Source organism: Aphelocoma coerulescens, chromosome 2, assembly GCF_041296385.1.
Source record: "Aphelocoma coerulescens isolate FSJ_1873_10779 chromosome 2, UR_Acoe_1.0, whole genome shotgun sequence".
In the NCBI taxonomy this organism is placed as follows: Eukaryota; Metazoa; Chordata; class Aves; order Passeriformes; family Corvidae; genus Aphelocoma; species Aphelocoma coerulescens.
Window position 1 is genome coordinate 73,858,019 of NC_091015.1, and position 12,026 is coordinate 73,870,044.

General features: G+C 38.2%; 1 protein-coding gene across 5 annotated transcripts in view; it reads left to right on the forward strand.

Moving 5' to 3' along the window:
• Positions 1 to 12,026, forward strand: part of KIF13A (kinesin family member 13A) — a 104,654-nt gene that overhangs the window by 53,635 nt on the left and 38,993 nt on the right. For all 5 annotated transcript variants that reach the window (XM_069008025.1, XM_069008020.1, XM_069008022.1 and 2 more), the window contains exons 5-12: positions 1 to 93; positions 590 to 770; positions 1,775 to 1,862; positions 3,136 to 3,270; positions 3,763 to 3,875; positions 8,861 to 8,972; positions 9,374 to 9,586; positions 11,743 to 11,853. In XM_069008025.1, coding sequence (XP_068864126.1) covers positions 1 to 93; positions 590 to 770; positions 1,775 to 1,862; positions 3,136 to 3,270; positions 3,763 to 3,875; positions 8,861 to 8,972; positions 9,374 to 9,586; positions 11,743 to 11,853 — 1,046 coding nt within the window. The remainder of the gene's footprint in view (positions 94 to 589; positions 771 to 1,774; positions 1,863 to 3,135; positions 3,271 to 3,762; positions 3,876 to 8,860; positions 8,973 to 9,373; positions 9,587 to 11,742; positions 11,854 to 12,026) is intronic.

Genomic DNA, 12,026 nt, shown 5'->3' on the forward strand with positions numbered 1-12,026 from the left:
GTCAAGAAGTGGTGTTCAAGTGCCTTGGCGAAGGAATTCTTGAAAAGGCCTTTCAGGGATATAATGCTTGTATTTTTGCTTATGGACAGACAGGTGAGTGCCCTAAAGGGGAAGAACACTTTGTGCACATGGGAAGTAAGAACAACAAAACATAAATATTAAGGTAGATAACACTTAAAAATTGTATTTTGAAATATCATTATATTACCTATACATTTAGCACAGCCAGTGACAAGTGAATTTCTTAAAAGGAGCTCTGTCAGTATGATCGTGGTTGCTACCTGTTGGGGCCTCTTTCAAAGCCTGAAAGGGGTAGTTCCTACAGAAGGCTCATTCAGTTTCTAGTGTTTAAGTGTGTTCCAAGGGGTCCCAAGTAATGTCCCAGCTGAAAGAAACCTCCTGGATAATTTCTCTTTTTGTTTACCTCTACTGTGTCCAAAGAATAAGCTATCTGTCTGGAATAGCATGTCATGTTTTTCTGATACATGCTTCTGGAGCAATAAAAAGAGAATTAAAATGTGCTTTTTAAACAAATGAGTAATTCAGAAAATATATTCTAAAGCATCTTCTTCTCCTTTTTTTCCTTTAGGTTCAGGAAAATCCTTTTCCATGATGGGCAATGCAGAGCAACTGGGTCTGATCCCACGGCTCTGTTGTGCTTTATTTCAGAGAATCTCTGTAGAAGAAAATGAATCTCATACTTTTAAAGTTGAAGTGTCCTATATGGAAATCTACAATGAGAAGGTCAGAGATCTGCTTGACCCAAAAGGGTGAGTAGCTTCACTTTCCCTCACAGCTTTCTGAATTTTTGTCTGAAACTCTAAAAATGTGGAAGTTCCTGAGAAGGTTTTTTCGGAATGTGTGTTTGTATTACTTCCTTAGAGAGAATTAGGTATCAAACACCAGAAAAAAAGAGAATATTCATATGAAGTTTGTATATGAAATAGTAACTGGTGTGATCAATTTAAACATTAGAATACCATCCTACTGATGCAAACAAATAGTGTATGAAGTACTTTACCACCAGAAAGCAAGACCACATACAAGTAAATTCTGGGGTGTTTTAGCCAGGTGATCCAGGCAGTATTTGTGTAGAAATTTTCATCAGCTAGAAGAAATTTGTAGCTTATTTACACCTTGGTCCATATGGTTTATATGTTGAACTTTTTGAATGTGGAAGGATGACACCTTAGAATATACTTAGGAATTCTTTCTCCTGTTTTGTCTACACAGAAATACTGGTTAGGTGCTCTGGCTTGGGGATGTGTATACAGGAAATAGTTTGATAGGACTTTTTCAGCTGGACATTGATAAATGTGGCTTATATTTCAATTCTTGAACATAACTGCAGAAGGTGAAGAAGTAGGCAAGTTAGTTAAAAAGGTAGATTTGAGACTGGGTATGTGTCAATAAAGGGTAACGCGAGAAGAATTGAAGATTTAGCAATTTGCAGGGGGGGAGGATTTTTAGTTTCCTATTTTTGCTGAGCATTCTTTCTGCCAATTAAGGCATTTCAGGTTTTGTTCCAGCCACAAATACAGGGGTGGGAGGATGCATTAAAAATAATTCATGTATACAGATCAAAACTGGTTCAATTGGTTTGAGTCTTTATGGTTTGAGTTACGAATTCTGGAATACTTTCTTCTTCCTGTTAATATTTAAAAATACATAAATTGACTTCTGCTATATAAAAGGTACTTATTTCATATTACAGTAACTTTTGGATATCCATGCTAATTAGTAGATTGTGCATACAGTGTACTTTATTCCATAGGAGTCGGCAGTCCCTCAAGGTTCGAGAGCACAAGGTGCTGGGTCCATATGTCGATGGCCTGTCTCAGCTGGCTGTTACAAACTTTGAGGTAAAACTAAACCAGGGACAAGTTTATAAATAAAACCTATTTACACGAGCAATAGGAATCTCAGAAGAGGTAAACTAATGTCTATCCAGATATTTTGGCTCGTGAGTGATTATGGTCTCTGGCACTTGCAAGGATCCTCTCTAATTCTTCAGGAATATTTATTTCATGTGGAAGCACTAATTTTGCCTTTATGTTAGTTACAAATATACTAGTGGTATCTCATTAATTTGCAGTTTTCACTGTATGTACTATATGCCATGAACACAATGTTTGCTTAACGCAGGAGATAGGAGGATTCTAAAACAAGGATATTAGTCTTCCAGCATGAATTTGACTTTGTTGTTGAATACTACATTCTATTTTATATAGGTGTGTATATAGGTAATTCATAACCTAAATCACAACAGCATCTAAGCCCACTTGATTTACCAAAACACATTCAACTAAATTAGTATTGTGGAAGCCAATGAACCACTACAGGCACTATGGAAATAATTAAAGCAGTGCAGTTTTATGAATTGTGTAGGACTTCTCTTTATGAGGAAATTGATTTGAAAGTGTTTTTTTAAAAAATATTAATTCTTTGTTTAGTGTTATGTTTCACTTTTTTATGGTTTTTTTTATTTTTCTGCAGCATCTGTGTATATTATACAGTTATAAAAACTGCTTTTGCAGCCTTTATGGTAAATTGCTTACTTTGAGAGCACAACTCCTTTGTGCAAATTCTAGTAAGTGTTGTTCATTCTTAAGCTTTGGCTGATGACTTCTGAAATTGTTTTGGAAGACTCAGCAAGCACATATATCAGGCTCTGCATAGTCGTCTTTGTTCTACACGTGTGGGAAGGTAGAGGTTGAAGTGAGGTAACTTTTTGAGCCAGTTAAGTGAAGATAGCATTAGTGCAGTTCGGTAAAGAGACGCCCTGTGTTCACTTGTGTAAGTGAATCTTTGCTGGCTGGATTCCTGGCATTAAACAAAATGATTTGTAATGTGGATGTCACCAGCATATTTCAGCAGGAGATAAGGAGAAGGTGCATTGACTGTCGTTGCTGGGCTTTTAAGTGCAGCTTAATTTGATTTAACATTGTCCTGTGGACTCACACGCCCTCTGTACCAATACATCTCAAAATGTGCAAAGGATTTTCTCATTACTTCTACCTTCCCTTGTTCCTCTCTCCCACATGTACACACCCTTCCACCTAGACAGGGATTTTGTTCAGCAAGCACAATACTTTACTTTTATCCTAGCATTACTTTTTACTCTTTTTGCTCTAGGATATTGAGTCACTGATGTCAGAGGGAAACAAATCACGAACAGTTGCTGCAACCAACATGAATGAAGAAAGCAGCCGCTCTCATGCTGTGTTCAACATTATAGTGACTCAGACACTCTATGACCTGCATTCTGGTGTACGTGTTTCTGTTGATTAATTTATGAAATTGTGGTGGATTCTTCTTCCTTCCTCTTCCACATACGTGCTTTGTTTAGCTATGCTTTGACTTTTGATGCCATGGGGTCCAGTAATCAAGATTAAGAGAACCCTGGAAGAGTGAGGAAGCACACCAGATAAACAGTTGGATCACTTTTTAAGATTATATTGGCACCATGAAACCTTCTTAGGTCTTAACAGTTGCTGGAGTTAATGTGTTTTAATGGCCTACTCTGCCATAAGGTGATTGATGTTACCATGTGGCTGATTCTAGTTCCTTAATGCTTCAGGCCTTTACCAGAAAATAGATGGGTGATTTTTAAAGAGCTATAAGACCTCTGACAATTCCTTCTTTTCTCATGTCTTGAATGTGATACTTTAACCCACATTATTATGAAGAACAGTGTCAGGCATGTTGGTGCTTCATGCCAGTGTTCCTTAGCTATTGTTCTCCCATGTCCCATCTGTGCAGAATTCTGGAGAGAAGGTCAGCAAGGTCAGCCTGGTGGATTTGGCTGGGAGCGAGAGAGTGTCCAAAACGGGAGCTGCAGGAGAGCGCCTGAAGGAAGGCAGCAACATAAACAAGTAAGACATTGGCGTACGCAGGCTGCAAAGCCTAATCTTGAAGTAATCACTGTTGGTTCCCTGGCCTCCTCTTGGTGTGCTTGCCACAAGTCAGCTCAAATGAGCTTCATCAGAAGCAGTTCAATACGGCTCTTTCAGCTGCTCTGTGCTGAGCAGCATGTGTTTCCTGACATTGGGATAGGGATCCTGATTCATACTTGACTCAGATGAGGGCTGTATGAATTTTATCTGGAAAAAGTGACAGCACTGCTCTTTAATTAAGCATATACCTTTTGTGATTCATGTATACACCCTGTCCCCAGGCTCATGTGTTTGTCTCATCATCTGCTCAAGGAAGAATGCAAAGTTGCAGAGTTGAATGGCTTTGTTCCAACATGAATTAAAATATGTAAGGGTATAATGCACAGTTTAAGAAAATCGGTTCAGAATGAGGCTGTGTTGGTTTAGCATTGCCTTGGGCATTTGTGCTCAAGCAGTGACAAGTTTCAAAGCACGTTTTTAGCCATAATTACTGTGTTGGTTGTCCAAAAGCAAGAATTTAGCGCACTATTACTGTCTTAAATATACTAATTTTTTGGGAAAGAAAGAGTCTAACTGTTACATTAAAAGCGACTGCTTTTCTCATTTATTTTAAAGTGTTACAAAATGTTTTGGTATGTTAACAATGACAGCACAATATGTGTATGAACAGCATAAATACTTACAGTGATTTAAATTTACCTCTTAGTGATTTGAACGTTTGCTCTTTCTAGCTTAGTTTCTAATCTACTTTGTGTTTAATGCATCACATTGGTAGCCACATTGACATAGTTCTTATGAAACAAAATGATGTGGCTCTCTTTGCCTAATGTCAGATACTGTAACCTTACCCCACAGGTTCCTAGTTAAATTCAGATTGGTTTTACTAGAAACTGTATTTGTGTTTTGCATAAACGAAGGTGAAATTAAATGTTTCTTTCTATTTTTTGGGAAAGAATTCAAATTCCAACTCTCCCAACAGCTATTAGCAAATTGCAAACGTAACTATAGATACGGAAAGACTTCAATTTTTTTTCTTTTAGGGTATTTGTTCAGTGTTAAACTGGTATGGTATCAGTGCAGTAGGAGAGGGTTGTTTTGTCCATGCTGAACCTCTTTGACAATACAGAACTTCAAATTAAAACACCAAACATTTCTGTAAAAGGTATTTTAAAAAGAAAACCGGACAGCTCTACATTTTCCATTCAATTAAATTCTTATATGATATAAATCTGTATTACTTAGTCCCTTTATTTAACATTCTCTATTTGGAATCTCTTTTGAAACTGATAGGCAAAAGAGAATTCTTAGTGCTGTGCTTGGTGTCTTCTCTTAGAGTTTTGCTGGTGGAGCTTTAATGAAGTCTGACTTTTTTAAGCCTCAAAATTGAAGGTACATGTTTAATCAGACTAGTTCTTCAGAGAATACTGTGTGCAATCTTCTTTAGGGTGCAATGCAACTGACTCCTTAGGGAAAGGTAATAATTTTTTCTGGAGTGATACAGTATATTTAAACCATATACCTTACTATGTCCTCTCTTTTTCTTATTATATTTCTTTTATAAAAAAACCCAGTAACATGTATTGGTAGAATGTGTTACATTTAATGAGATAAAAAATTGAGCTGCTGGCAAGTAAACTTGCTGCTTGTTTTATGTTTTATTGCTTGAAGAAGAATGTGGAAATAATGTGCCTGTTTTGTGTCTGTACCATTTATTTCTGATGAAAACTGGCTAGAGCTGTGGTAGATGCCACCTTGGTCCCACAACTTTTCCTGTTGAAAATATTCTTTATTGTCTTGGGGACAGCATGTTGCAGTGGGGGGCTGCTCTCCCACTTACTGAAGCAAATGAGAGTTGTGTCATTTTGTGTCAACATCTTCCTCACGTTGTAATGGAGATGGCTTCTGGTTTTTTTCTCAGAGCTGATGTAGATTTGCCGTGATAAAGGAAGTTTTTGGGAGACTTGCCATACCTCATAGGAAAACTGGATGTGCTTGTTCCTTCCCAGAATGGGCTAGTTCCCATACCTAGTGTAGAAAAGGAGGTGCTTAACAACTCTTTGTGGTGTAGTCAAAGAACTTCTAGAACACAGTAGTAGGAGGAAGCAGAATAAACAATCTGTCAATTAGTGGGTACAAAAAAAATACTTTCTATGAGCAGTCTGCAGTTTTATCCCTGATTAGTAAAATCATAGCTGTTGTCATTTTAACTTTAGAATGCAAAAAGAAGATGTAGGCGGGGGCAAGGAGTGGGTTGGGACAGGTCTGGCTCCAAGCTGATTTGAGGGAGGGTTTTAGAATTCAGAGTTAACTAATAGAAAAGTGAGTTTTGCTCATTGAGGAATTTGGTTCTAAATTGTACAGAAGTAGCTTGCATGAGTGTCACTTAGGGACAGAGTTGTTTCCGTGGGATGGGGAAGCGCCATTCCCTTTCAAATGCTGTTGACTCAGGCCCGTGGTGGGAGTGTGCAAGCTTCCCACTGCCCACGAGCAAGGTCAACCTGGTCGTGCCTGAGGAACAGGGACAAGGAGAACAGACAGCATGCAGAAATGGCATTTTCCTGTAATCTTGCAGCAAGTCCACTCTGCTGCTTCTGGACTGACTCAGTCTGCTGTGTGCTGCAGGCTTAGGCCTTCTGGTTGATTCATTATATAAGTACCGTGAGATAGGATCAGAGTAATGACAGATCTCTGATGCGTCATTCAGCATGAGGCAAAGAAGCCGATGAGTCCTGTAATTTTGTTGGGCAGCCATTTCTTTTGCTGCTTCCCTTAAAGTCTTTAAACAGCTTTGTATTATGAAATCTCAAGCAAACTACATACATGATTCCAGTTGGCTTTTATTGCCGATGTTAACAGTTACTCTTAAAATACGATCAGTATTTATAAGGAGCAGTAATATTATCACATTTTTAATCCCATGTTAATAAACTGTACCGTATCATTTCCTTTTCATTAAAATGCAGTACCCATAACTGAAATTGGTTATTCCCCAGTTGGGAAATAGTTTCCAATCACAGGTCTTTTTGAATCCCTGTTCTTCCTACTTTCCTTCTGACTGTCCATTTCTTCCCTCTCCCTCAGGGTTTGGCTTTGGTTTTTAAACTTCCCCTCATTTAAAGAGGGAAAGAGGAATCAGAGGAAAGTAGTCCAGGGTAGTTTTTTAGCTTTATACTCCTTGGACTCCATTGGTAGTATGCTGGTGGTGCTTTTCAGTTGTGCTGGAGGAGGTTGCTATAGAGCAGCATGGAGCATCCTGCTGTTTGCTCTTGCATGTTTAGCATGCTGTCGTCTCTCTGTGGAGGTCAGAGACTGGAAGCAAGAACTAGTTCTCTTTTTTCTATCCTCCCCTCACAAACATTCAGAGGTTATTAGGCTTTTCTTTAGGCCACAAAACTAAACTTAACTTTCTACTTTTTGCTCTGAATTTTTCGGAGGTGAATTAGAAAGGTATCCTACAGGCAAATTTACAAAATAGAGTGCTCTCTTGGGAGTTTAGGTTACCTATCCTCTCCTTAAATTTCTTTTAATTTTGCTCTGAGGTCTGTGCTATTTTTATATGCAATATGGGACACCTTTTGCAGCACACATAATGGTTCTTGTTAATTTATCCTAGGATGTCTTCCTTGAAATACTCTTCTGCAACATTTTGTCATTTTCTAAGTGTTATTTCTGAACCTGTGGTGGTTTCAAGCAGCACTGAGGCTCTGTTATAAATACTGTGCAAATGCTGCCTATAAACCACAATAGTATTACTTCTTTGAAAAGAAAACACAAGAGGGTGGAGTGGAACAGTACAATTAAAGATTTATTTGACTATCTAATTGCAATGCTGCTGAAGCTTTTTCCTTGGTACTTATAGAGAGTAGATGGATATTTGAGCATGAGTGTGACAGACCCAGAATTCTCTTGGGCTTCAGCGATGTCTGTTTTAAAACCCTTTAGGCATCTGTTTAATGTTCTCAGGCTCCTCAACAAGCTTGTTATCTTAAATATACTCACCCCAAGAGCCCTGATGTCACTTAAAATTTGCACAGTGTTGTATAAGAATTGCATAATATAGTGCATATATACTTTGCATGGATTGCTGACACAGTTACCCCTGTTGGTAGAAGTTGTACATGTACCAAAATGAACAAGTTGGCTATTTTCTTCACAGTTTTTGAGCGTTGTTTGGGATGCAGGTGTCTGCTAAGCACTTTGGGGGCTTTTCTCTTTCATACTTGTGCAGCACTTTTGTAACTGGGAGATTGTTTGGTCTATGCCCCCAGAAGAAGCTGCTGAGGCTCTACCTCAATTATAACTCAGCCCATTTGTCAAGGGACCTCCTAATCTGCCTCTTCTGATCAGCAGCCTTCTATGGCTTTGTGATGGCTGGCTGGTCACTGGTTCACCAGGCAGATGAGTTCTCCTGGGCCATAGCTGGATTTGTTCTGAGGATGCCTCCTTATGGCTGGAGAACTGTTCTGTTTTAGCTGGCGTTTGAGTCAGCATTCTTAAAACATTGTTCCCAGGGACAGGGGTTCTTGCCATGCTGCCAACACTGACTTGCAACACTGTCATGGGACATGTCCAAATCAGGAAGATTTTTATCCTCTGAGAAAAGGTAGATGTCTAATCAAGGACAGTGATTTTTCATATACTGAAGCAGTCTATTTTACATTTTTCAAACTATTCTAAGTATTTCAATATAGTCTTTCTGAAGTATAGTCTTAGTACCAACTGAGATGAAACACTGTTGATACCAATTTTTTTCCTCCAAATGTATAACTTTAAAGAAACACACTGCCTTGTTTGGACCAGGGCAATGGGCTAGCTGATCTCTGGCAGTCATTTCCAGCTTAAATTATTCTATGATACTTTCAAAATTGGATGTGAAGCTCTGCAGAGCAATCTCTTTTTCTATGTTTTACTAAATCTGCGTTTGGAATATGTGTTTAAGCTGTTCGGCTGTTTTGCATTTATAGATCACTGTCAACATTGGGCTTGGTTATATCATCACTTGCTGACCAAGCAGCAGGGAAGGGGAAAAACAAGTTTGTGCCTTACAGAGACTCTGTACTCACTTGGCTTCTCAAGGTAATTTATATTTTCTATTCACTATGTTCACAAGATGTCAGCTTTTTTGTCATTTGTAGCATCACTGTAGTATGCTTCTGTGTACGTGGACGTCTCATTTTTTTTGAAGAGATGAGTGAAGGAACTCTCGTAGCTATGGTATTCCATGGGCAGCTAAGTGTTTCTTGTGTCAATTCTTTGTAAAATCCTGCTTGACTATTTTCAGTTGTAATGGAATCAAATGTGGTAGAGGTAGCTAGAAATGTTTATGAAATACACAGATTAGTTTATATCCAGAGTACATTTCAGTGCCTAAATAGTACTTTCAGTGCCTTTAGTAAGTATTTTAAGTCTCTTTGTGAAGACACTGTATAGTCTCAGAACAATTTTTAACCCTCGAACTTTCTGTGGCTGCACTACAGGACAACTTGGGAGGAAACAGCCAAACCGCCATGATAGCCACAATTAGCCCAGCAGCAGACAACTACGAAGAAACACTCTCAACTCTGAGATATGCAGACAGAGCCAAAAGGATAGTTAATCATGCTGTGGTGAATGAAGATCCAAATGCTAGGGTCATCAGAGAATTACGTGAAGAAGTTGAAAAACTGAAAGAACAGCTCTCACAAGCTGAGGTAACCTTATTCACAGTACAATGTAAAATGAGTTTCCCAAGGAAATACCATGTTCTGTGTGGAAGACTAGCTTTTTTACAAAATGTGGAAAGGAAGAGTCTTGCACCTTTCTTTGCTTTCTTTGCTTTCTTTGCTTTCTTTGCTTTCTTTGCTTTCTTTCTTTTCCCTTTCCCTTTCCCTTTTCCTTTTCCTCTTTTTTTTTTCTTTTTTCTTTTTTCTTTTTTCTTTTTTCTTTTTTCTTTTTTCTTTTTTCTTTTTTCTTTTTTCTTTTTTCTTTTTTCTTTTTTCTTTTTTCTTTTTTCTTTTTTCTCCCTTCCCTTCCCTTCCCTTCCCTTCCCTTCCCTTCCCTTCCCTTCCCTTCCCTTCCCTTCCCTTCCCTTCCCTTCCCTTCCCTTCCCTTCCCTTCCCTTCCCTTCCCTTCCCTTCCCTTCCCTTCCCTTCCCTTCCCTTCCCTTCCCTTCCCTTCCCTTCCCTTCCCTTCCCTTCCCTTCCCTTCCCTTCCCTTCCCTTCCCTTCCCTTCCCTTCCCTTCCCTTCCCTTCCCTTCCCTTCCCTTCCCTTCCCTTCCCTTCCCTTCCCTTCCCTTCCCTTCCCTTCCCTTCCCTTCCCTTCCCTTCCCTTCCCTTCCCTTCCCTCTTTCCTTTTTTAAAAAAAAATAATTACCATTTTTTCCTGAATCCAACATAATGTATGCTTATCTTTAACAATTTTTAAATGAGGACAACATAGTACTGATGGTGACCCTTGTCAGTTCTTGAGGAACTTCAGGCCAAGCAATAATTGATGCAGCACAGATAAGGGCTAGATTACATCTTCATTGTGTAGACCCACTTATTAGTTAGAATAACTGATTAGTTAGAATTATTTAGAATATTAGCAGAATTTTTTTTTGCATTGATGGACTATATTAATGTCAAATGGAAAAGTGTGAGAAGGAAAAGTGTGTTGTTATTGGACAACAAAATTTAGGTGACATTTCTCTCTGACTTTTGAGAAAATCTATTAAAAATTGTCAAAAATGCAACACTGAAAACCATCAACAATTTGTTTCACTGCCTTACTAGATGTCACTGTGTGATTGATGCTTGTATAAGATTTATACTTCTAATTGAAGAATAACGTATTCAGGTAGGATAGTTTCTTTGGTATCCAGGATATCTGGACAAACTAGGCACTTAACAAATAGGAAAATATTTTTGATCTTTTCAGGCAAGATGCAAAATACTGGTAGAAAAGGAACAGAACTGTGTTTGAGGGTAAATTTGTGGGGTGTTTAAATTTCATCTTCATTTAAGGTACAGTGTTACTCATATGAACACTTCCTTATAGACTGAAGTGGGAAAATCTTCTTTAAGGAAAAGAAGCCACTGACTTTTTTCATAAATAAAAACCTGTTCTAAGCCCTTATTTTAATTTGGAAAATATTATTATAGCATGTTGTTAATTATGTTGGCAGGCTGTGGCTGAACACAATCAGTAGGAAGGTGTCCAAAGTCTTACTAATTATTTTGTTAAGTGTTTTTTCTTCTACCTTCTGTTAAAAACAGTTATATAGAGTTATAGGCCAGCCTATTAAATTGTTACTTGGCACTGGACATATTCAAGCCCTTTGCTTTTGTTTCCTGTTGTGAAATGAGAAGCCTGTGTTAGCTCCAGAACATGCCTTCCTTTGAAGGTAATCAACAGGGTCCATCTGAAAGCTTTAATGCAACTCTAGGAACACTTACAAAATAGAATAGAAGAACAAGAACAAGATAGAATGGAAGCTTAAATGTCTAGAGGAATCTGTGTTTGAAACTACTGTCGGAAAAAAGAATGCGCACTTGAACTTCAGACAGATAGGAATTAAAAGTTTTAAAACTCACATATTTTTATACAGACAGTGAAGTTTGAGTGGCCAGGCCCAGAGATTTTTTTTTTCTTTCCATTAGCTCTGGAGCTATGTCAGTCTTCAGCTATTTCAGATCTGGACCATTTATATGTTGTTCTTCCTCTTCCTTTGCAAGCAACCTATTTCTTCAACTTCTACCATAAAAAACCTGGAGATAAAGTAGAAATCTATACTTGTTGCATTTGATATTATGTTTATGTGTTCAATTTCCTTGTGCAAGCAGTGGTAAGAATAGCTGAGGGTTTTTGCTAATTTCTACCTTTTAGGCCATGAAGGCACCAGAACTGAAGGAAAAATTGGAAGAATCTGAAAAACTAATAAAAGAGCTAACAGTCACCTGGGAAGAAAAGCTAAGGAAAACAGAAGAAATTGCACAGGTACTTCAGAAATTTTCAGGAGGAAGGCCAGATACTCATATAGTACTAGTCAGCTGAACTTCATGAGCTTTAGTGAACTATGCTGTTTTCCTCACCAGCTGTTTGAAATGTCTCTGAATTTTTGTCTTTTCCCCTTGTTTCTGGTTTTGGGGTGGGTTTGTGTGTTTGTTTCT